The sequence below is a fragment of the Nicotiana tabacum genome, chromosome 18 (genome assembly GCF_000715075.1).
Source record: "Nicotiana tabacum cultivar K326 chromosome 18, ASM71507v2, whole genome shotgun sequence".
In the NCBI taxonomy this organism is placed as follows: domain Eukaryota; kingdom Viridiplantae; phylum Streptophyta; class Magnoliopsida; order Solanales; family Solanaceae; genus Nicotiana; species Nicotiana tabacum.
Genome location: NC_134097.1, coordinates 120,028,622 through 120,054,723, shown reverse-complemented (window position 1 = coordinate 120,054,723; position 26,102 = coordinate 120,028,622). Strand labels below are relative to the sequence as shown.

Here is a 26,102-nt window from a genome sequence, read left to right as displayed (position 1 = left end):
TGGAGTGCAGATTTTGGAATCAAAACATGTGAACAAAAGAACGTTTTTAATTTTCATTACGAGAGAATCCTTTCTAATAAAATAAACAATTCACACACACCTACCGCCTTTGCTTTTAAATATTCTCCATTTCACTTTACTATAATTGTATAATTGGAGAAGCATGTCAATTGTTTCACTCCCTTTAGCAGAATCTCACACACTGCGAAAAATGGCGGAGAAGAAGCGATTGGTAACTGTTGCTGCTCTGCAGTTTGCCTGTACCGACGATGTCTCCACCAACGTCGACACTGCCGAGAGGTTTTTTTCCTCTTTCTTTCATAGCCCCTTTTGCACATACGTATTTAATTACTTATATGGCCAGTTTTGGTTATCTTTTTCAATTTCAGTAGAAATACGATTAGGATTTCTAAAAAGTTGAAGACTTTTGTTGTGTCCTCATATGTCAATCACAGTTGTTGTTTTTTTTTTAAAAAAAACTAGAGGTTAATTTTGTAGCTCACTGGTAAGGGAATTGGATTTGGTATCATTGAGCAAATATGTAGTCTTTAGATTTGCAAAAGGGGAATTATTTTGATGACATTTAGGGGTCGTTTGGTTTATAAACCAGTGGTGCAGGAATTTTAATGCAGAGATTATTTTGAAAATGGGGCCTTTGGTTATTTGTACTAAAAATGGGGGTTATATAGGGTGTTAATGATGGGTTTGAGGAAAAGACATTAGGCTAATTTTGCTGTTTAGTGTTTAATCCTTGTATTGTTATACCATGCTAAAGGCGGGAAATAATACACCAATTGTTGTAGTAAAAGTATACTAAGATTAGCTACGCAAGATTCAAAATACAACCAAACACCGGATAAAGCAGTACCAAATATTATACCATGATTTCATCTTATACATCAAAACCAAACAGGTCCTTACATATTGTGGCTCTAAGATTATGGCTTTGATACAGATTGGTTAGAGCTGCTCATCAGAAGGGTGCAAATATCATCCTCATACAGGTACAAGACTGCCCCATTGTTGGAATATTTGGCTATTACACGAGAACCCATGTGTGAACATGTTGTCAGCTTTTTTATCCATTGTTGCTTGTTCAAGTGCTGGAACTTTATTCCCGAGCTGTTTGTTTTCCCTCGAATTGTCTTATTGCTTCCTTTACGTGGTAGTTTACACTGAGATTGTTGAAAGTTATATTTAAAGGTTTGGTGGTCCTTAATAGGTTAGAGATGAGACCTTTGGCCTGTCTTAGGGCATAGCTTAATGGAATGCTAGTCTGGTCATACCTGTCAACAGCATGTTAACTGACACTAGGAATTGCTTGGCCAGTTCTTATGAGAGTTCCTGATCGAATGGTCCCTTAAGTTTGGGAGAAGATTTGTTTCCATAAATATAATACAACTCTGAGCATATTTGAGAACTTTCGGTCCATTAACAAACTCTGTAAATGCGATGGAATAGTTGTTGTGCTTCGTTATTTTAACGTCTTGTTAATTCTGCAATTCAACTGCGGATGCAAAATTGCATGTAGAATCCAATAAAAACAGCACCTAACTAACCTTGGCTGCAGGACAACTGTCTTTTTCAAGGATATTGGAACCATTATAAAAATCACTATACATGAAAACATTAAGAGAGATATTACAGATGCCTTTATTGGAAAACAGTATAAAAGGCGTGGAACCATTCAGCAGCAACATTAATTATGCTATTTTATTTGTATTAGCTTTTATTTCCAGATATGGTATTATGTTAGGCTTTTAATTCTATTTCAAATTTCAATTAGGTTTCCTACTTGGAAAAGTTTTCCTATTTTATCTGTAAGCTCTATTTAAAGAGCAGTAATGCTAGAAATAAAGACACGCAGAATTTTCTTTTAAACTCTAGAGGTGAGAGACTCTCTCTCCACGAGTCTTAAGGTTGGAGCTCCCTTTGACGAGCCCCACAGATCTGTCACCATAGGTCGTTCAAAGGGAAGAAATAAAAACAAAAAAAAGACCTTGTTACTGGAAGAGGATTTTTTTGTTAATCGTCCAGTGACACGATCCTTAACCCGTGAATATAACAAATTGGTATCAGAGCCAAACACTAAACACTATGGGCGATAGCAGCGAATTAAGAGTTCTTTTACAAGAAATTCAGCAAGCGAATGAATTAAGAATTGCTGCAATTGAATCGCGAATGGAAGCTCGGTTACAACAAGTATCGCAACAACTGGAGGAACTAATAAGCAGGTCCAACAGAAGCCGCAACAAAGAAACTGATGATGGCTTAGCAGGCAGTAGTGCTATTGGCAATCGAAATACCAGAATAGATAGAGAGACCAGAATTACGAACGGGAGGCAGAATTGTACCACGATATACCAAGCTTGATTTCCCCACCTTTGATGGTTCTAGCGATCCGCTGATATGGCTCCACCATTGTGAGAAGTTCTTTGCCAATCAACACACTGCGGAGTTGGATAAGGTTGGTTTGGCACCTTTTCACATGTTGGGCGAGGCTCAACTCCGGTATTTCAAATTGGAACAGGAAGAACCAACACTCATGTGGGAAACATTTAAAGACTATTGTACTCTCAGATTTGGGCCACCTTTACGCGGCAACCCATTGGGGGAGTTGGTGAATCTTAAACAAACAGGGATGGAAGAATATCAACGCCAATTCCAGGGGATGCTAGCACGTGCTTGTACGGTGCGGGCAGATCAACAGGTCGACCTATTTACAGCACGATTAAGAGATCCAATTCATCTAGATGTAGAGATGTTAAGTCCTCCAAATTTGGCCCAAGCGATGAATCTGGCACGTGCATATGAGAAAAGGCAACAACTTACTACCAGCCTCCGTCGAAGTTGTGGAACATCTTTTGGTATGAGTTCAAAGACCAACATTGGATCAATTGCAAACTCGAAGATTAACTCTGGCCAAGGAAATTTTACATCAGCAAATTCCAGTACCAACAGTGTGAAATCGCCATTTATTAAAAGGTTGTCACGAGTCGAGATGGCAGAAAGACGGGCAAAGGGTTTGTGCTATAATTGTGATGAACAATATGAACCTGGACATCAATGTAAAAAATTATTTTGGTTAGAAATTAGTGATGAAGAAACCATGACACAAGAAGCCGCTGACGAGCCAGAAATATCCCTGCACGCCATAACAGGGAAGCAAAATGCTAAAACCATGCAACTACAAGCTATAATGAAGGGTTAAACATTACTGAGTTTGGTCGATTCTGGAAGTACCCATAATTTCATAAGTGATATAGTAGCTCAACATCTAGGGCTGCAAATCCTACCTAAGTCAAATTTGTGTGTCTCGGTGGCAAATGGAGAGAAGGTTCCTAGCACTGGAATTTGTCAACGAGTTCAGTTTTCTGTTGCTGACAACTTTTTTGTGGCTGATTTTTATATAATTCCTCTGGGTGGCTTTGATTTTGTTTTAGGAATTAAGTTGCTACAAATATTAGGACCTATACTATGGGATTTTGTCTCTCTTACGATGACTTTTAAACTAGCTGGAAATTCAGTCACCTTACAATGGCAAAGGCAACCGGATGAGCCACAACTACATCTTATTTAAGCACCATCTGAACAATAAAACCAACTAGATGATTTATTGCCAGAACTCAATGATTTGTTTCATGATCCAGTGGGGCTGCCACCTCTTTGCACTTGTGATCACAGAATTTGCCTCTAACCCGGAACAGGGCCCGTAGTGGTCAGAACTTACCGGTATCCTCACTCACAAAAAGACGAGATAGAAAGGCAATGTGACCAGATGTTGCAGCAAGGCATTATTCGGCCAAGCCAATCACCTTTTTCCTCACCGGTGCTATTAGTTTGCAAGCAAGATGGAACATGGCATTTTTGTGTGGATTACAGAGAACTTAATACCATAACAATTAAGGATAAATTTCCTATTCCAGTAGTTGATGAATTGTTGGATGGACTACATGGAACTCGGTTCTTTACCAAGCTGGATCTTAAATCAGGTTATCACCAAGTCCGCATGCATCCCAGTGATATAGAGAAGACCGCTTTTCGGACTCACCATGGGCACTTTGAGTTCCTAGTAATGCCATTTGGTTTAACAAATGCTCCATCCACTTTTCAAGCATTGATGAACGAGGTATTTCGTAAGTGTCTGTGTTTGTTTGTCCTAGTATTTTTTGATGATATCTTACTCTATAGCAAGTCTTGGGAAGAGCATTTGAGTCATATTAGAACTGTTTTTGAGTTACTACGAGCTCATCACTTCTGTTTAAAAAGGTCCAAGTATTCTTTTGGAGAAAATCAAGTGGCCTATCTTGGTCATGTAGTTTCAGCAATAGGTGTATCTGTAGACACAAGCAAAATTAGGGCAGTTGACAATTGGCCCCAGCCTCGATCTATCACTGCCGTGAGGTTTTTTTTAGGACTAACAGGCTATTACCGGAAATTTATTTGTGACTATGGACAAATTACAGCTCCCCTCACAAGCATGCTCAAACAGAATTCTTTTAATTGGACAGAGGCAGCCCTAGCCTCCTTTACTGCTCTAAAACATGCTCTAGTGGCTGCCCCGGTTTTGCAATTGCCTGATTTCGATGAGGAGTTCATGGTGGAATGTGATGCTTCAGGTGTGGGAATTGGGGCTGTTCTACAACAGAGGGGTCATCCTATTACATTTTTTAGTAAAAAATTGGCTGATCGGCATTTTAAATTGCCTGCTTATGAGAGGGAACTAATAGGATTGGCTAAAGCTGTTCAACATTGGCGACCTTATTTGTGGGGCAGCAGTTTCTCATCCGCACATATCATTATAGCCTCAAATATTTGCTGGAATAACGTCTCACCACATCCCCACAACAACACTGGATCAGTAAACTCATGGGCTTTACTTTTCGAGTTGAGTATAAGGCTGAAAAATCAAATGTAGCTGCAGATGCTTTATCTCGGCGTGATACAGATGAAGGAATGCTATTCGCCATCTCACAGCCACGAGTTGTATTGATTGACGAGCTGCGAGTTGAAACTCAACATTCTGCAGCTCTCAAAGAAATTGCGCCACGATAGAGCGCCAAGAATTTGGTAAAGATTGGTCTATGCGAGACAGCCTTATTTTTTACAAAGACCGAATTTATTTGCCTACAGAATCTCCCCTAATAACTTCTGTGGTATCTGGAATTCATGATAGCACTCATGAAGGTGTTCAGAAAACAATGCAAAGATTGCGTAAAGATTTTTTATGGGAGGGTATGAAGTCCACTATTCAGGACTATATTGCTGCCCGCCAAGTGTGCCAACGCAACAAGGCTGTACACACTTAACTCCAGCCGACTTGCTTCAACCGTTGAAACTGCCAACATAAATTTGGGCTGACATTTCTATGGATTTCATTGATAGCTTGCCAAAATCATTAGGAAAATCAGCTCTTCTGGTAGTAGTCGACCGTTTCTCTAAGTATGCTCATTTCCTTCATCTAGTACATCCTTATACTGCTGCTAGTGTTGCTGGTCTCTTCTTCAACCAAGTTGGGTGTTTACACGGCCTACCTGAATCTACTGTCTCAGATCGTGATGCTCTTTTTACTAGTTACTTTTGGAAAGAGCTTTTTCGATTGTGCGGCACCAAACTAGCTTTTTCCTCAGCCTACCATCCGCAAAGTGATGGGCAAACAGAGGTTGTTAACCGCACAGTTGAGATGTACTTGCGTTGCTTTGTGGGAGGACAACCGAAGCAATGGGTGAACTGGATTTCCTGGGCAGAATTCTGTTATAACACTTCCTATCATACTGCATTGCGTGCTTCACCTTTTCAGGTTGTCTATGGGCGTGATTCACCTCATCTGCTTTCCTATGTTGCAGGATCATCTCGAGTAGATGTTGTGGATCAAGCCTTGATTGACCGGGATCTAGTTCTGCAAGAAATTCGCAGCAGACTTCAACAGGCCCAACAACGCATGAAAGAGGTTTATGACAAGGGTCATCGCGATGTCAAGTTTACGGGGTTCATTGGTCTGGTTACGGTTGCATCCTTATCCACAACGCTCTCTTGCTGGCCATAAACACCATAAGCTTGCTCCTAAGTTTTATGGTCCTTTTTCAGTGGTGCGCAAAATTGGTCAAGTTGCTTATCAACTAGCTTTACCACCAGATTGCAAGCTTCATGATGTCTTTCATGTCTCCCTTCTCAAACCTTGGGAGAAGTTCCTACCGGTCAGCCTACATTACCCCCCTCTGGAAGATGGCAAGGTAGTGTTTGTTCCAGACACCATTCTGCCATCTAGACTCAATCGTGGAAATTGGGAGATTCTTGTTCAATGGTGTGGATTTTCAGCTGATGATGCTACATGGGGAGATCTGGTTCAGTTTCGTGATGCTTTTCCACATTACAAGCTTGAGGACAAGCTCTTTCTCCAGGAGGAGAGATGTTACGGATGCCTTTATTGCGTGGAACCATTCAACAGCAACATTAATTATGCTATTTTATTTTTATTAGCTTTTATTTCCAGTTATGGTATTATGTTAGGTTTTTAATTCTATTTCAATTAGGTTTCCTACTTGGACAAGTTTTCCTATTTTATCTGTAAGCTCTATTTAAAGAGCAGTAATGCTAGAAATAAAGACACACAAAATTTTCTTTTAAACTCTAGAGGTGCGAGACTCTCTCTCTCAATGAGTCTTAAGGTTAGAGCTCCCTTTGACGAGCCCCACAGATCTGTCACCATAGGTCATTCAAAGGGAAGAAATAAAAATAAGAAAAAGACCTCGTTATAGGAAGAGGATTTTCCTGTTAATCGCCCAGTGACACGATCCTTAACCCATGAATATAACAAGAGAGAGAGAGAGAGAGAGAGAGTGAGAGTGAGAGAAAGAGAGATAAGATGATAAAGAACAATCTATTGAATATCAGACCATTATACTAAAATAATAGGCAAGTGTTAAAAAATTTAAGCGAAAATAAGTATATGTCGTGAATACTCAGCATAAAGCATGTGCTTGCTCCAAAACCAGATGAAGAATCTTCACATAATAATTAAGCTGAGGTAAGGGGCACGGAAAGGAAGAACCTGATAAGTGAGTCGATAGGGATTACGCGAAATCAATAGGCATGATATTCAGAATTGAAGTTTCACTGATCGATTAAAGTAGTATGATGATTCTCCTTACTCTTCCTATATTTTATCCTCCTTCGGGCGTCCTTTCAACCATTCTTTTCTCTGTGTATATATATTTCTTATGTGTTTGTATAAAAATTCTCTCTCTTTCTCCGCTTGATTTTTGTTTCAGTTGCTTAGTCTAACCAGTTCCTTCACCTGCACCCCCATTCTTTTAAGCATTTAGAGCTTTATTCAGAAATAGTTCTGAAAATTTCCTGATAACTCCTAGCTCCCTCCTGACCTCTTTCATAACTCCTGTGCTTCTTGGTCCATGCATTGCAAGTGCGGAAACTTAACTTGAATGCAGAGAGAGCACGTACCATTTAATGGCCAGTAAGGTTGGAAAACAATAGCGGGTGTTTAACAGAGTGCTGGGTCATTTCATACGACAATTTTGTCCTGTCATTACTGGCTCGTTTCGTAGACAGGTGTGAGAATGAGGGATAATTGCTGAAGCAGGGAGGTGGTTATAGAAGGAACCATGAGCAGCGTCGGACCACTTTGTCATATTTAATGGAGCTTGTTAACTGATAGCAGAAGCACTCAGTTTTTTTTAAATTTAAGCAAGCGACCAACAATTGCTATCAAAGCAAGAAGTATAGGCTATAGACTTGTAGGACATGTCTCACAGCTACTAAACTTAAGGGGTTAGATATGCTCACGATCATAATATAAGGACAAAGCTAAACGTACCCCCAAACTTGTAGGACCATTTGAGTTAAACTCGTCTTTGTAGTTTCCTCTTGTCTACTTTCTTGCTCATGCTAATGCATAACAAAGTAGTTCAAGAAATCTGTGCCCCTTCTGTTCCAGATTGGAGGCATATTCTGGAGACATGGCTGGTACTTTGGCTTGGTTTCAACTTGCTTCAAACAGCCTTGAAATAGAAATGTTCATTTGGTTTAGCTGTTAGATTCAAGAGAACATGATTGTGAAGTTAGCTAAAATGAACGGAGAAGTATAGTAAAACTGGTTATATAACATATTCGAGTCGGAGACAGTTGCAAATATTCCAGTATCCTACAACAACAACAAACCTAGTGTAATCCCACAAGTAGGGTCTGGGGAGGGTAGTGTGTACGCAGACTATCTTGTGGAGGTAGAAAGGTTGTTTCTGATAGACCCTCGGCTCAGGAAAAGCATAGTCACAACATAGTTGAAAAGTATTCCAGTATCCTCCTTTAAGTAATTAGATCTTACCAAAGGTTTTGTCAATAATCTTTCCCCATTTAAGTTGGCCCAAGACTGTTCACTTCCAAAATATCATCATTACACATCAATGAGTGTTCGGAGTTAAACAAGCGTAGTAAAAATGTAAAATATTAAAGTTTAACGGGGTTTTAAGATAAATATGAGAGAAGTTGTGCCTGAATCCTGAACAGCTGTCCCCTCCCCCCTCCCCCCTCCCTCCCCCAAAAAAAAAAAAACCAAACACCCCATACGGGGGGGGGGGGGGGGGATGAGCTGGCCTTGAGAAAAAAAAGATTCGGTTTGGCCTGAGTGTGTCAGAAAGGTTCAGATTTGGTTAAAACATATGAACTTAAGTGAACTGACTGAAATTGATGTCAGTTGAAGCTATTGAAGTGAATCAAACTTATGCAGTGTTGGTTACTGTAATTTCAGCATAGTGTACTGTTTTTTCTTGAATCTTTAGAGGGGGAGTCTAACTCTTCCGTTATATATTATCATTATACTTTAGTATAAGTATCCTTAGGAGTGCGGCTAACAAAAAGAACAGGATTTATAGCCAAGGTGTTTACAATGTTATATAGGTGTTGGTAACTAATAAGTAATAACTATAGAATGAGGTAAAAAGTTTGTATATGATTGTTTAAGTGTTAATGATTACTGTCCTAAGGAGTTGTCAGATCAATTTGAATTGACCTATCACTTTGACAAGTAATCTTGTTTAGCTCAGTATTTAGCAGTTGTGACACAAGTGATTAAGCTAGACAGTTGAATTGAACTTCATCTCATGTATTTTGTACATACCATGACTCAGAGTTTTGTTGATCTTCAAAAATTGCCAGTGTCCTTAATACATCTACATTAAAAGAGAATTGTTTTCTCTCAGTTTCGAGTTTCTAATGATATTTTTATAGAGTTAGGGTGATACTCTTGAAGTTTGTAGTCCTGTGAACTTCTACTTTTTGAAAGTATTTGGTATTCACCTGCATGTTTGCAGTCCAGTTTCATTGATACTTCCCTATTTACATCTCAGGAGTTGTTCGAGGGCTATTACTTTTGCCAAGCTCAAAGGGAGGACTTCTTCCATCGAGCAAAACCATATCAGGGGCATCCAACCATTGTGAGGTGAAAATTCTGATTACTTCTGGTGTCTTATTGCTGGTTCTGTTAGCATGTGTCAAGGTTCCAATAACAACCTGGCTTGTTCTTTCTATGTGCATGTTTATAGGATGCAGAAGCTTGCGAAGGAGCTGGGAGTGGTTATACCAGTTAGTTTCTTTGAAGAAGCAAATAATGTGCATTACAATTCTGTGGCTATTATTGATGCTGATGGCACAGATCTTGGACTTTACAGGAAGTCCCATATTCCCGATGGACCTGGTTAGTAAAACTTGGAAGAACATTCCAAAATCATTGTGCTACTTGTCATTATTCTGTTAGATTTCCTTCAATCACTTTCTTCAATACTCCTTTTTCATCCCCTTAAGTTGTTTGTCTCTACAGGTTATCAGGAAAAGTTTTACTTCAATCCTGGTGACACTGGTTTTAAGGTAAGGAATACTGAAGTCCTGTTACGATATTGCGATAGTGATATTTTCCTGCTTTCCCCTTTGCTCATGGACGTAATGGTGTTCATAAACAGGTGTTCCAGACTAAATATGCAAAAATCGGAGTTGGTAAGAGAATATATGTTGTCATGGTTGTTCTTTAGGTTTCATTGTGTTCTCTACCTTTGATGAACATTTGGATACATCGGAGAAAAATAAAAGTTGTGCTGCTGTGGGCTAAAACCTTAAATCTCCACAAGTTACTTACATACACTTCACTTTGTAATTTTAAGATTTTATTAAAGAGGACAAAGATACTCTTGTTGTAAATACAGTGAAGACTGAAGATACACTACCGATAGTATTGACTGTTATTAAATTCTATCCAGCAATTTGCTGGGATCAGTGGTTTCCTGAGGCAGCTCGAGCTATGGCACTTCAAGGTGCAGAAGTACTGTTCTATCCTACTGCAATTGGTTCTGAACCTCAAGATGATGGACTTGATTCTCGTGATCACTGGAGGAGGGTGATGCAAGGACATGCTGGAGCTAATGTGGTAAGTTTTATTTTTCATTTTTAACTTTTTTTTCGTCAAGAATGATAAGTAAAGGGGATGTTTATGTTGGCATGAGCAGGATAGCCTAGTTGAAAGGATCCTCCACCTTCAATCATAAGATTTTGGGGGTTCGAGTCACCAAGGGAGCAAAAGTGGGAAAAGGGCCACTATTCGACTCCTGGGCAAGGGGTTGGGATGGTGGGGTTTTAGCATAACCAAAAAAAACAAACAAGGAAAGTTGTGTCCCAAGCTAGAATTTGGTCCAGCTAAAATGTTAATTATGCATCTTGATCTTAGTTTATTAATTTTATTATACACCGAGCTGCTTTAGCTTATTCTTTTCTTTTAATCATTCTTTTGCTCGGCTGAGCAACATACCTGCATTACAATTGGGTAAAAATGTCTGTAAGGGACAAGAATTGAAGAGATGTACAACAAAAAGTTTATGCAAGAAAAAGGAAACACTGAGTCATGCCCCTCTTATATATTTGCTGGACAGATTGGAATAGCCACCAAAAGTGCTTTTCCTCTCTTAACCAACCCCTTCCATTGTAACTCCTATTTGAGCTTAAAACTGGACTATTTCAGTATGTTTTCTTGGTGTGGGTTTCTTCCTTAACTCTAGGGCTGACATTATATGTACCCCAATCTGACTGGATTCATATTCTATTTGATCTTACAAGATGTGCCGTATACACACACACACACTCTGCTAATCAATTCTTCACGACAAGCATAGCATTTACTGTACACTATTTATGTCATTTTCCTATGCATTCTCTGTGTAGAAAAGGAAACCAACAATTATTTGCAACTTTTATTAAAAGAAGAATTTCGATTTCTATGGTTTTAATACACCAAATAAAACCAAACGCGAATTGTTGGTTCTCAACTTCTCATTTTACAAGACCAAAGCCAAGAAAGTGACTTTTAAATTGTTGGTTTGGTTTGAATCAATTTGGTTCAGTCTTTTTTCTAGAAACACTTTGTCCTCTTTAATTTTTATCGTGTTCAGGTACCTTTAGTAGCTTCAAACCGCATTGGAAAGGAGACAATTGAGACAGAGCATGGGAAAAGCGCGATAACATTCTACGGCTACTCTTTCATTGCAGGTAAGCTATTTGACAAAAATCTGTAGCTATAGAACTTGAAAAACATCTATCTCCTTATGTTGCTAAGGGGCTCTGAACCTGGTTTAAAAATGAACAGGGCCCACTGGGGAGTTGGTAGCAGCTGCTGATGATAAAGAGGAAGTTGTTCTTGTAGCGCAGTTCGATCTGGACAAAATCAAGTCCAAAAGGCAGAGTTGGGGGGTATTTCGTGATCGACGCCCTGATTTATATAAGGTTCTTTTGACATTAGATGGAAGCAACCCAGTCAAGTGATCCAAGATGGACCAAGTATCGCCGATTCTCCTGCCTTCTTTTTGTCAATCATATCAATAAAAGAGTGAGGACTAAAATATAATCTTGTATTCAAGTTCTGCTGTAATGTAACTCGCTGTATACTGTAATCTATCACAATCTTGGAGTTTGAATCCTGCAATGTTTCATCAGTAGAATTATTGTGCTACTTTGATGGGTTTGGTCACATCCAAGTAGTGAACACAATCATCATTGGGACCTTGATTTGTATTTGTTTACACTGGTGGATGGCTGTTCTGGAAGATCCCATTTCAGAAAACCATTTCCAGACATAAACACTTGGAATGTCAATTTCTCAATATATCTCTGAAAGCATTGGAGCTATATCTGGTGGTCCACAATATCTTTCAACGTATCATTTTCTTGATTTTTAGATAGAGTGATTGCATTTTCGGGTCCCTCTATATTCTGTTTTTGATCCATTTAGATAGAAAAGTGAACATATTCTTTGCCTTATATTTAGTTTGGAATTATTTCTCGTGGAATGAATGATCCAATTGCTGCAGCCACTTGGAAACGCCAAGGCCACAGATTTATTTGCTTAGTAAAAAAATCTATGTTTTGATGAATGAATATTTCCGTGTAGAAGATTTTTGTTTCAAATTTTCAGGGAACTTAAGATACGTGTTATGCCATATGCTATACAAATGCATGTTTTTGCAGACCATAAAGTATCTTAGCATATCGTGTTGTATTGTATTGTATTATATTGTACTTTATCGTTTCGATAAATATAATGTTTGGATAGATTATATTGTTTGTCGTCATTTCATGATGTCATGCACTAACAATATGAAAAATATACTTGTCATATTACAAAGAAAAAGCAAGATACAAGGTAGAATTATTATATAAAAAGGTAGGGTAAATGATAAAATATGATTATTTAATAATTAGGAAGTACAAGATGGGAGTAAAAAACAAAGTAACGATGCGACCCTGCCAAATCGATCAAAACAAACATTATATTTAAAGTAACAATATGATACAATACAATAGGTAACAACCATTCAAACAAGCTGTAAGCTTTTGTAGGAAAAGTAATTCTATACTTGTGCTACCGGGGTAGCATATATTGGTGGGATAGTTAGGTGCGTCTGAGCTTTGGTCAAACACCGTTATTGCTGTTGTTGTTGTTATTATTATTAGTTTAATTATTTTTTCCTTTAAAAAAGGAGTTTCTGTGGCCTATGAGGCATTGTAAAATTTCCTCTTTTGTGGGTTGCCCTTAGTGATGATTATGTTCTATATATATGGTTCTGTGTTTTGTTATCTTCTCTAATCCAATCAATACCAGTTCTATGCTGAAAAGGGCATCATTATTGTACAGAATCTTATCACAGGAAAAGCGTCCTGTTTGCTAGACTGATTTGAATGCGTTAAAACTACAAATGTCAAAACTTTTCTCCATTTTACTTTGTGATTGTGAGAGAAACTGATATTTTTATTTGGTAAACTCACGTTGGCTCTTTCTTAGAGTGTCTCTTCTCTTGGTCCTAAGGACATTGGTAGGTTTTTGAGGATGTCTAGTTAGTGATTCAAACTGTTACATGTGTCTATAGAAATTAGAATATAGGTAGGTGGCTTCTTTAGGTCATATTCATATACTTTCGGCTACAAAAAGTTGTAGATATTTTGCAATCTATCTTCATCTGAACATAGGATTACTGTGTCTTTGAGCTACCTTCCCTGTCCTATCTCCTAGAACAACCCCCCCCTTCCCCCCCCCCCCCCAAAAAAAAATGCAGTTCGAAATTCCTTTTTTTAATCTTTTTTTAGAGTAAGTTTTATGTGCGGATAGAGTAAAAACTATTGAGGAGCCTTTTAGTTAGAGTGATTAAGTAGGTTACCGCGGGTGTAAAATTTGGGATAAAGTGTATCATATATTTGGTTGAGGGTATTAGTTAAAATCAAAATAAGTTTTATACCACACTCAGGGAATATTTTTCCCATATTGAAAGTAGGATAAATAATCCCTCGGTTATAATCATGGTTATAATCCTAGAATAACCTGTGATTGAACCGAATCCCTGATTGTACTTAAAGTTATTTGCTATAACAAGTTACTACATTAATAGTACAGTTTTTTTTTATACAGTTTGGCTGTATAATAAAGACACTGACTACCAGTATTCGGTTTTTTTTAATCCAAACAAGTATGGACAAGTTCAATTTATAGTACGGGAAATGCTTATCTTTTTCTTAACCAGAAATTCAATTCACAGTAAAAAAACAAAAAACAAATATAGGATGTAGCAAGTGGTAGCTTGTTGCACAAAGTATTCAGTAGTTCCGCAGGGTTCAGGGAAGGAACGCAACCCCAAAGAGTGTGATGTAGGATGTAGCAAGTAAATAATAAAAAATCCTATAGTAAAATGCATCCAGAGAATTCCTTTTGCAGTTTCTCTTTATTTGCAGAATTTGCAGAGAAGAAGAAAAACAAAGCTTTTAAACTATATCTTGCAGGTTTCTTGCACCTTTGGAACATAGCAGATAAAGAAAAAAACAAAAACAAAAAAGTAAAAACTATGAAACAAAACAGCTTTCATGCAATACATGCTTTGATGATGTTCAACTCCTATACATGCTTTGCATCATGCTCTTCTTCAACATTATGTGTATCATCATCAACATCATCATCGTCGTCTTCGTATTCATCTTCATCTTCATCTACAATCTCATCATCTGAATGAATAACATGCATCATTAAACGTCCATCTTCTCTGCATGCATGCAAGAATTCTTGAGTAGGAATTCTAATTTCCTTAAGAATAAATCTCCCATCTTCCCTGAATGATTTGAAGCAAACCCAAGGCTTCCCACTTTTCCCTATGCAAGAAATAGGAGGTGGAAATGACCCTTTGTTTGTTCTTGATCTCTTCGAATAATCATGATTAATTATTACTTGATTCTCTGGCCTACAGGGAACGCGCATTCTCCCTTTTTCTTCTTGTTGTTTTTTCTGATTCTCGATACTCAAATCGTTCATTAGGTCCTCAACGTCATCAGAGCTCTCGAATCCAAGGCCTTCTGTGCACACCGATAGACTATCCGATGTTCTTGAAGAAAAGCTATCACTATGCCTATCTTGTTTCTTGTGGCTGCAGCTATTGGTATTTGGATAATAACTTGAAATAGGGCTTTTGTTTCTTTCATACTTGTCCTTAATATTGTCCAGCCCTTTAATTTCAGATTGATGAATTGCATCAAGGAAAAACGACGAAGAAGAAGAAGAAGACAATGATGATAATGATGATGAAGCAGATGATTGAGGTAGACAAGAAGAGAAAGAAGACGAAGAAGAAACAACAGAGGACGAGGAGGAGGAGGAGGCAGAGGAAGATATAGAGTTGTTGTTTTCTTTAAAATGTAATTCGCCGAAAATCTCAGTGAAGGAGGAGTTATCAATATTAGGTTTCAAGGATTTAGAATTTTTCCATGAGGTTGAGGAGAGGGATTCAATAAGTGTTGGATTTTCAGGCAATGGTTTCTCAAATATGTGTTGTAGGCTTCCACAGGCAGCCATAGTTTTTGTTGCCTTTTTTCTCTTTGTTAGTTGGCACAAGACCAACAAAATAATGAATACTAGTAAATCTTTTAAGGCAAATTAAGACCTTCTTGTTGTTGTGTAGAAGGAAGAAATTATGCACGAGATGGACATGAGATTGCTGATAAAGTCAAGGTGCTGTTTTGTAGGAGTACCTCTCACTTTAATTTGAAAAGAAAAGTAGAATAAAAGATGAGTGGTTATAAATCTTCTATTCATTCGGTGGTCTCAATTTTACATGTCAAACTGTAAATTCTCTCTCTTTCTTCCTTATCTTTTCTTAGTAACCATTGATATATATAACAAATGATTCAACTACTTTTTACGCGGAAATGAACTGACTTTGGAATATACTGCAAGTCCAACAGGATTATATTGTTGGAGTAATGACTGAATAATAGGGTTATCTTTGGCTAGTTAGTGTATTAAACTTTCTATTTCTTGAAATTCTCACTCGGAACACATTTTGCTTCTATAATCAGGCCACACAAAATCACTATCATTTGTTTATAAGGAACCACTATAATGCACCTAAGGGCGTCGCTTAGTGGTCAATAAAGTGGGTGCAAATCTTGAAGATCGGGGTTTAGATCCCAGTGCAGACAAAAATACTAGGTGATTCCTTCCTATCGGCCTGAGCGTTGATGGACAAACTTATCCGGTATTTGTACTTGTGGGAGATAGCAGGTAACTAGTGAAACAGTCAAAATGCGCCCAAGCTAGTCCAGACACTAATATTATCAGAAAAAGAAAATAGACAAGTTGGGGTCGGCTTTATGAATCCTCACATCCATTTCACTCAATATAAGCTTGTCTCAACTTCAATTTTCTTTTTTTTTTAAAAGGTTTCCTAACTCGAGAATTTTCATCATTTTCTACTAACATATAAATCTCTGACAAGATTAAAAATTCCTAGCAAATATTAGATCTAAAGTAAAAGCACTAACATTTGTTACTATGAGAAAAGTCAAGTGGTATCTACTATGGAGTGAAAGCCACTTATGTATGCAAGACAGCACTAAAAAGACTCAGGACCTCAGCAACTTTCTGTAATTTTCTATCTCATCATGCAATTTGAAGTAGTGTTCCATAAGTATCTTTGATGTGATTTCTGAAAGATCATACACCTATAACTAGCACATCCTGGTTTTGATTTATTATATGGTTGACAAAATTGCTAGATTGTGGTCAATTTCCAGATACACCTCCCTAAACTAGTATACATTTCACATACTAAAATAGTACTACTGTTATTAATTAAAGGGCAGCCCGGTGCACTAAGGTTCCATTATGCGTGGGGTCCAGGAAAGGAGCGGACCACAACGGTATAATGTACGCAGCCTTACCCTGCATTTCTGCAAGAAACTGTTTCCACTGCTCGAACGATCTCCTGGTCACATGGTAATAACTTTACCAGTTACGTCAAGGCTCCCCTTCCCTACTGCTATCAACTAACCCTCAAAAACCAACCTACCTTTGCCTTCCCCTGCCTGTAGTTTTCAACTAGCTGAGTATATTCCCAGTGGATCCATATTGATCATCCAATTCATTTCAAAGAAAATGAAAGGCCACTACAGCAATTTATCGCACAACAATACTATGCAACCACAAAAAATACTAGTTAGTGGTGCTTTTTCTTTATTTGGGTGTTTTTCCTCGATCAACAACAACAACAATAAACCCTATGTAATCTCACAAGTGGGATCTGGAGAGGGTAGTGTGTACGCAAACCTTACCCTTATCTTTAAGAAGGCATAGAGGCTGTTTCCGGTAGAGTGTTTTCCTCGATCAGGTTTTACTAATATGAAAACATTATTGTAGCATCAGAATATGAAAAACTTTATCTTTGTTGTGGTCCTGAAGCATCAACATTTCTAACATACCAAATACAGTTCATCAAAAGAAAAGTAAAAGGATTGGTCCTCCACACAGATTAGGCAATAAGGTATATGGAAGTGGACATCCACATTGTGCAAGTGCAGATCAATCATATTCGCGTTCTAGCATTTAGAAAGCAGACTGTATAATGTACACATCAAACCGTAACCAGTTAAAACAAACCACCGACAGTACACTAGAACACATACATGAAGCATTAATCATTCACATTTTCACAACCAAATAGTAATTGTTACCATCTTAGTCAGCATAGAAAGTTGTTCCCTCCTCTTTACCGCCAGGCTTCTGTCCGCTCTGTCATTGAATTTATACGACTCAAGTTGCTTATTCCTTTAGATTTACTATCATTTCCCAGAGACTGAACTGTAGTTGGCTCTAAATCAATTTTCAGAACATCCTTCGTCTGATTAGAATCACTTGACTGGCCTATCCTTTGAGCGTCCTCTTCAAAGTTTGGACCTTTTGTCATACAGGCTTCTCTTGCCATGGTATCAACATGGATAGGAGTTCCACAAGATACACTATCGTCGGATTCCTCTGAAGAAGTTGTATAACTAAGATATTCATCATCAGTGTTGTTATCTACTCGATTAGATTCAGATACCCTGGCTGAATCGGGCTCTTCTACAGTATACACCTGCTCAGTCGGTTCATCTGATTCATTGGTGCTCTCCAGAGATAGTTGCGGTGGACTTTGACGACCATTCTCATCAGGTCGGCCTAGGTTAGAAACAGAAGCTGGTTCAATCAGGGAATCTTCTCTTTCTTTTAAGGTCCTTTCGATGAGCGTCCTCAAGAAATTCATTACTTGGACAGCATACATCAGTGCAGTCAACGGATCTGCCATCTGCAAGGAAGAAGATTAAAATTACTACTTATTATACTGATCCAGCCATTAGAGGAGAACGGTGGGCAGATATCCACGGAAACAGAACCAGTTTAATGGTTCAGATATTAATTGATTTAAGAAAAAAGAAGAAATAAGAATAGCAACTTGTTCTCACTTGCGGTATTTTTCATTTCATTTTCTTTCAAAAGTTATGGACTAGATTCATATTGAAAATGAGTTGCCCGTTTAAAAAAATAATGGTAGGAAACAATACAACTGGCTTTCCAAATTTCAACTCATTCTCTATTTGCTTAGCTATAAACTCTCAGCTTATGGAAGGTAAACCGTCCGCTTGGAAGTTTCATGCCAGTATTGAGGAGAGAACCCCTACCTCCCTCCTCTTCGCAAGTTACTAATTTTCCCCATCTTGTTTCTGTTATCTTTTTTCAATTTTGGGGTTTCAGGGGGGGGAGGGGGGTAGGGTCATGTTTATGGGGTTTACTTATCTCGGCTACCAAAGGGCAAATGCCAACAATGTGCATATAGTCTCAGAAATTACCTGTGTCATGTTAGGAGCAAACACCATTGCGATGTTGCGCGTATTCATCTTGTTAAGGTGTTCTTCCTGGACAACATCAGCCATGAGATTGATAGCCCAGTCCAGCAGAGCAGCTTCTGTTGGTGGCAGAAGTCTCACGAGTGCAATGCTGTCCTCTTCTAATTGGCATTGCATGACCTGCTCGGGAGAAAGTGTATCCAACACCCCACTTGGCAGCTCCCTGAACCAAGCCTGTTGATTTACATGATGTCAAATCAAGGATAAATATACCACCAACAGGTTTTCAAATAACCAACACATAGAAACCATGAAACATAAAATGCTAGATTTACAGCAGAAACATCACAGTTCACAAAATAACCATAAACGTCAAGGACATAAGGAAGTTGTCTAATTGCAAGCCTGTGATACCAGTCACTTTAGTGAGACAAATTTACAGCAGAGTCATAACATGCAATTATGTAGACTTTTACTAATTAGGTGCAGTTTAAAAATCATAAGCTTCTAGAGTTTTGCCTTCATTAATCAATCACATGATTTGGTAGCCCATGGTAAATTTTGACAAGCAAATAAGCAGCATTGCGGTATTTTTCACTTGCGGTATTGAAAATGCTAGATTTACAGCAGAAACATCACAGTTCACAAAATAACCATAAACGTCAAGGACATAAGGAAGTTGTCTAATTGCAAGCCTGTGATACCGCGGTCACTTTAGTGAGACAAATTTACAGCAGAGTCATAACATGCAATTATGTAGACTTTTACTAATTAGGTGCATTTTAAAAATCATAAGCTTCTAGAGTTTTGCCTTCATTAATCAATCACATGATTTGGCAGCCAATGGTAAATTTTGACAAGCACATAAGCAGCATTGCGGTATTTTTCACTTGCGGTATTGAAAATGCTAGATTTACAGCAGAAACATCACAGTTCACAAAATAACCATAAATGTCAAGGACATAAGGAAGTTGTCTAATTGCAAGCCTGTGATACCGCGGTCACTTTAGTGGACAAATTTACAGCAGAGTCATAACATGCAATTATGTAGACTTTTACTAATTAGGTGCATTTTAAAAATCATAAGTTTCTAGAGTTTTGCCTTCATTAATCAATCACATGATTTGGAAGCCAATGGTAAATTTTGACAAGCAAATAAGCAGCATTGCTTCGATCTTAAGTTTTGGTGTCATCTACTGCAAGTATACAAGAAAAGAATGAAAGAACATGTTAGATTTGAGTCTCTGACTCCCAACTGAAGGAAGCCAGAAATACAAAATTTAGAAATGCTTGTAAAACTGGTCAGAGAAAGATGCATGTACCAGAATAGAAATCTAAAATCTCTATATATTCGTCAATTCTAGGATATGATCAGAGCTGAGTTACCAAGAACTACAAAAAGTAACTGACCATGTGAAGAGTAGGCTTATTATTTCCACTTTTCTTATTACCTACACAGCTTTGGCAAAGAGGAAGCTTACAAGACTTTTATCGCTTGTTTGTGCTTAAAGCTTTTAAACCTCCAAAAGCGGCCAATAGTACAATGAGTTGCTTATATCATTGAATGAGGCACCCAGAATGCCATTATCTGATGACTATAATGGAATTAGTGCAAATGTTCAATCAAAAAGTCTCTTTGACATGCTGCATAACTTTGAGCAAGGTATCATATTATATGCTATCCAACTGAAACATTTCCTTTTATCATGAATTTGTAATTTGCAGCACAATTTCAGGTTTTCCTAAGCACAATATATATCGTAGAAGGTAAGGTGCGCTTGTGTGTTAAAACATACCCATAGGAAAGAGTCCACGTTCGTGCGTACACATGTTTATTATGCATGAATGCCTACATGAACAGTATTTCTGTGTATGCACTAAGGGTGAAATATGTTAGATAAGTCTGAAGAGATATATTCGTCAATTCTAGGATATGATCAGAACTCAGAAGTCATACGCCTTGAGTTACCAAGAACTACAAAAAGTAACTGACCATGTGAAGAGTCGGCTTATTATTTCCACTTTTCTTATCACCTACACAGCTTTAGCCAAGAGGAAGTTTACAAGACTTTTATCGCTTGTTCATGCCTCCACAAGCGGCCTGTAATATTCAAATAATGGGTTGCTTATATCATTGAATGAGGCACTCAGAATCCCATCATCTGATGACCATAATAGAATTAATGCAAATGTTCCATTCAATAAGTCTCTTTGACAGGCTGCATAATTCTGAGCAAGGTACCATATTATATGCTATCCAATTGAAGCATTTCCTTTATCATGTATTTGAAATTGCAGGACAATTACAATTAATTTCTTATAAGGTAGGCGCACACACCCATGTGAAAAAGTGGCACATGTTTATGACGCATGAATGCCTACAACATTAATGGTTTTTCTATGCATTCACGAAGGGTGAAATATATTAGATAAGTCTGAAGAGATATACCTTAATGAGGCCTGCCAAACAATGTACATCAATCCCATCCGGAACTATTCCCCTGTTTAATTGCTCTCTAACAAGCTCCTCCTCGCTGTTTTCAGCATTTATTCTGAAAATCCCTTCTGCCTGCTCACGTACAAAAAACTCGGGTATGATCAAATGAACAACTATAGGACACAGCACTACTCCTCAATGATGATAACAATGACATCCAATAATATTGTTAATGCAGTATTTGAATATTCGAAAAAATAAGACAAAAACGCAGCACGCACCTGTAAACCCCCTTGAGCATACAAACGCCTTTGCATTAGAAGGAGAATAGTTGGAACGCTATTCCCACGAGAGTCGAATGATAACTGCATGGACTCCGTTGACACTCCAAATACAGTGGTACTACAGATGGAATACCAAAGTCAATAGCACTTCAAGATGCAGTCATGCTTATAGAATAGTTTATATCTGCAGGACTATCATGATGTATAATACTGGTAACATCATAATAATCTTCTATCCGCAAAAAGTCCAAGCAACTCACTAAAGACAGAAATGGAACTGTAGCAGTTTCTTTTCATGAAGATGCTTTCAATGAATCCTAATTATCTTCAAGGTCTACTAGCTGGAGCAGAAATAAAAGATATGTCGCCATAAATATATAACTAAAATGTTACAACATTTAATGCACTCCAGTATTACATTTCTTTTTAAATCAATCACCTATGACATTACATTGCCGTTTTTTAAGATCATACAAATCTTTTCACATAGTAGACAAGTCTGCTAGTTTATTAAAAATCAAAACAGGAGAAATTTTATTGAAGACCAAAACAGGAGCAGTGAGTAGCTATGTTGCTCGGACTCTCCAAAAATGTTTCCTTACATGTCGGATCCTCCAAAAATAGTGTATTTTTGGAGGATCCGGCACGGGTGCGGCATCATTTTAGAGAGTCCGGGCAACATAGGTGAGTAGAACCTACAAAATTAGACAAGTCTGCTAGTTTATGATTTAAAAGAGAAAAAACATGCTTGTAAATACCAAAAAAGTGAGAAATTTTAATTTGATAAAGAGGAGATATGATAATTGCTATTGCTTTTAATGAAAAATAGGAAACTGAGATGGCTATGTGCTCATTAATCGAAACTGCAACATAACTGGAAACTCAACAATTTAATGCAACAACCACATTAGTTTAGTTAGCTTTAAAAGCCTAGGGTAATATACTAATATGCAGAGAGCAACAAATGCAGTCAATGGTTCACCTACTGATGGAGGACTTTATGCACTAAGATAAGACTCACTCCCAATTCTGAATGATTTTCTGATGAAGTGATTACGTTTTTCATCATGTCACGACAAGGAACAACATAAACAAAAACAGCAGATAAATGAATCAAAAACTTACATTAGTTGGTGACTTCAGAGCAGAATATAACAAGAGAACATTTTTGCTACCAATGAGCCACGACCTCTAATGCAAATTAACATGATAAAGATCCAATAAAATTCCTTCTAATCGTCATTTACCAAAAAAGAAAAAGATCTCTTTCCAATTTACCTATAGATCAACACGTGAATGCTTAAATAAACTAGAGATATATGAAGGTGCTTTATTAGCATATAATTCGCTTTGTAATCTTATAAAGGTAAACCCACAAAGATAATCTCTTTTCCATATTTCACTGCTAAACTCTCTTTCAATACTTTCTTTTCTTCTGGATGATACAATATGGCCGATTGACTAGGATCGCACTTTCTCTTTCAAAAAAATGTAAAATAGGAAAGATTTATTTTGAAAATTTAAATTAATTGTTGTCTAAGGTTAAATATAGAACTCAAAATGGGATATATGGTCAAGAACTAAGAATTAACCTATAAGGAGTCAATCACTAAATTATTTAACAATTATAGTTAGAATAAAAGTACAACAAAGACATAGTATAATATCTACTTGTAATAGACAGATGACTTCATCTGTAAAAATGTTGACCACATGGAATGTCTGCTCACGCAAGAAGACACTTTGAAGAATACAATAATGGTAGCGGTTGAGCTATGGAAGTGACAAACGAGAGATTTCAAGTCGGAATCCTACACCAAAAGCTGTGGTATCTTATGGACCTAACATAGGTCACATACCTCACGACATAAGATTGAAAGATCCAAACCTTCTCCTTCGGAGCGGAAAGGGAGCTACTTGACAACCCATGTGGCCGTGCTAGTGGGCTGAACCAACAAGCTGCTTGGTAGATTAGTCAAGGTATGCACAAGTTACCCCAAACACCACCAATAAAAAAAAAAGATAAATTCTATGATCTGATGCTCAAGTGTAATACCCCAACAATCTTTCCCACAAAATTCAATACAATAAGAGTACTGCAAACAATGAGATAAGTCTCAATTTCTAACGGGGATTGCAATTCTCAGTTTTTCCACCAACAAATTATTACTAATGGGAGGAACTTGGAAGAAGCAACAATTGTGGGAGAACAATTTACAAGAGAGATAAGGTAAGGGGGGTAGTTGTGAGTTTCAATAGAGATGTATAAGAAAGAGGTGAATTGGATGCCATCCTTGCAGGGAATAGACTTCAATCGCATCAAGTTAGGATCAACAATTGATTGGAAAGGGAGTCCTAAGAAGAGGAAGCCTGCAAACCTGTTGACAATTGTGCTAATGACACAGGGACCTGATGGCTTCACTATAGCATTTATCCAACAGCATTTGGGGATGTAGAAACAATTCCAACTTCTTCTAGATGGGAAAATTCAAAAAAGGCCTCAATGCCTCTTTTATAGCAATCATAAGAAAGGAGGGGACACCAAACATCAAAGATTATAAGTGTATGAGTCTAGTAGGAATTATCTATAGGATCATAACTAAGTGCTAGACGTGTCCGTATTACTCAGGAAGCTTCTGTGAAGGGGAGATGGATTCTCAATGTAGGACTTATAGCTAATCAACCAGTGTATCTCAAAAGAAAAGAAAAGAAAGGACCCCGAGAACATAACAAGGCGCTTTGCATGGAAAAGATAAATGCAGCACCAAGTAATAGGTGACTTCAATCACTTTTTTTTAATAACCGTGGTGTTCGGGCCAGCTTGCGTGCACCTCGACTAATTCCACGAGACACCTGCTATCTTCTACCAGCAAGAGGTATCAGGTAACTCTGTCCACCAAGGCTTGGACAGATGAGAAAAAAACACCTAATATTTTTGCCTCTGCTAGGATTTGGACTTGAGACCTCATCGTTCTCTCTGACTTCATTGACCACTAGGCCACACCCTTGGGTGCAAGACTTCAATCACTCGTAATGTATTGAGGTTGGATTTTCCTATCAAGCTTAACAGTACTGATAAAATTGATTATAATGAGACAGCACAAAACATAACATGTCTGCTTTTAATCTGAAAACCCAACCTAAGCAATCTTTTTAAAGACAGACTCTCTACAACTAACAACTAACTATTAAATACTAGCATTAACTATCTTTTTTTTAAGTTTTCCCTTTCCTGAGGTATCCTAACATATCCTCCACAACACATTTCACAATGTCAATTAAAGCAGGAACCAAAATAGCATAAGAGTAAAACTTCTGATTCCATATTTGCAAATGGTGAATTACTAAATCTAATCACCACAAAGGATATCAAGATTACTATATCACAAATTCTACAAAATTTTGATAAACTATAAAGTAAATCCTCATCAAAAATCACAAAAAGTAAACAATGTACCTAGCACTGGGGGCTCTTCTGGAAACTTCAGGCTCAAATTCAACAGGAAGACCCAAGAATCCATTGAACCTATCAAAGGTAACATGCGCAACATGGCGCACATTAGTAGGCCACCCAATTTCCATACCCCTACTACCACCACACAGATCTCCTCCTCCTTCCCTATCTGTCTTACAAGCCATCCAAAAACTCTTCCTAAACAATGTCACTAAAAGAGCTAATAAAGACAAATGATCTCTTCTTTCTTTATCTCTCTTTTTCTCCTCTATTTCTTCCTCAGAATCACAAACAGCAACCTCAGAACCCCTCTCAATTTCTTCTTCTACAAACAATGTGTGGCCATTGTGTGTAGGTGTAGATATTGAAGGAGAAGAAGAGGAAGGAGAAGAGGAGTGGAGGACCTCTGTCATAGCTGCTTTAAAGGGTATATAAAAATGTATCAAGAATCCAATAAAGAAATGATTTTTTTTGTAGATTCTTCAATTGAAATGTCAAAAACCCACCAAACCCAGTAAAGAAATGATTTTTTCCAGATTCTTGGATTGAAATGGTAAGAAACACCAAACCCAGTAAAGACCAATTCTTGGATTTTGACAAAGAAACTATGGTTATAGTAATGGAAGAGAAAAAAGGAATTGGATTTAAGAAATGGGAAAATGGGGTAAAACTAGTTTCTTCAAGTTAAGAGATGTGGGACGTGAGAATCATGAAGTCTGTCATATTGTTTATTGTTTCTTGAACTAGCCCTTTTAGTGGCGCGTTGAAGAAGCAATAAAGACAGAGTCTTTTTAACAGTACTGATAGAAAGAGAGAGAGAGAAATGCTTTGCTGTGAAGTTGGATTTGAAGGGTATTTGTTTATTGATTTTATTGATTTTGGGTTAGTGGGTGGAGAGGTTCTTGAATCTGAATCAGTATAGTTTTTGTTGGAGAATGGAGATTGAAGAGGAAGAGATAGAGGGGAGAGGAGAGAGAGGGGTACTTTTGGAAATTTATTGCTTCTACTAAATGTTCTTTATGGCGTCATCCTTGAGTGGCCAATGGATTCTTGCCACGTAAACGTTGGCTCATTTAAGAGTGTGGGAGGAGAATATACAGCTGAGAAAAAACAACAAACAATACTTTAAAGAACACACATAAAAAACAAACTGAGTCACATTTTAATTAAATGAAAACGGCCTCACGCAGAGATACAGCTTAAGATTGCGTAAAATAAATTCTTATTGTCCGGCCATTTT

General features: G+C 37.7%; 2 protein-coding genes across 2 annotated transcripts; one reads left to right on the top strand and one right to left on the bottom strand.

Annotated features, from left to right (window-relative positions):
* The first annotated feature begins 5 nt into the window (after positions 1–5).
* On the top strand, positions 6–12,180 carry LOC107786930 (N-carbamoylputrescine amidase). Its single transcript, XM_016608446.2, has 9 exons — positions 6–300; positions 956–1,004; positions 9,363–9,454; positions 9,558–9,709; positions 9,833–9,879; positions 9,972–10,005; positions 10,266–10,432; positions 11,448–11,544; positions 11,642–12,180. Exons 1-9 carry the CDS (start codon positions 164–166, stop codon positions 11,815–11,817), a joined length of 951 nt encoding a protein of 316 aa, XP_016463932.1. The 5' UTR covers positions 6–163; the 3' UTR covers positions 11,818–12,180.
* Positions 12,181–17,371: 5,191 nt separating this feature from the next.
* On the bottom strand, positions 17,372–25,806 carry LOC107786929 (rho GTPase-activating protein 1). Its single transcript, XM_016608445.2, has 5 exons — positions 24,866–25,806; positions 21,406–21,526; positions 21,137–21,256; positions 18,691–18,921; positions 17,372–18,149 (listed from the first exon to the last, which is right to left on the bottom strand). The coding sequence occupies exons 1-5, from the start codon at positions 25,273–25,275 to the stop codon at positions 17,574–17,576; spliced, it is 1,458 nt and encodes a 485-aa protein (XP_016463931.1). The 5' UTR covers positions 25,276–25,806; the 3' UTR covers positions 17,372–17,573.
* Between the last annotated feature and the right edge of the window lie 296 nt (positions 25,807–26,102).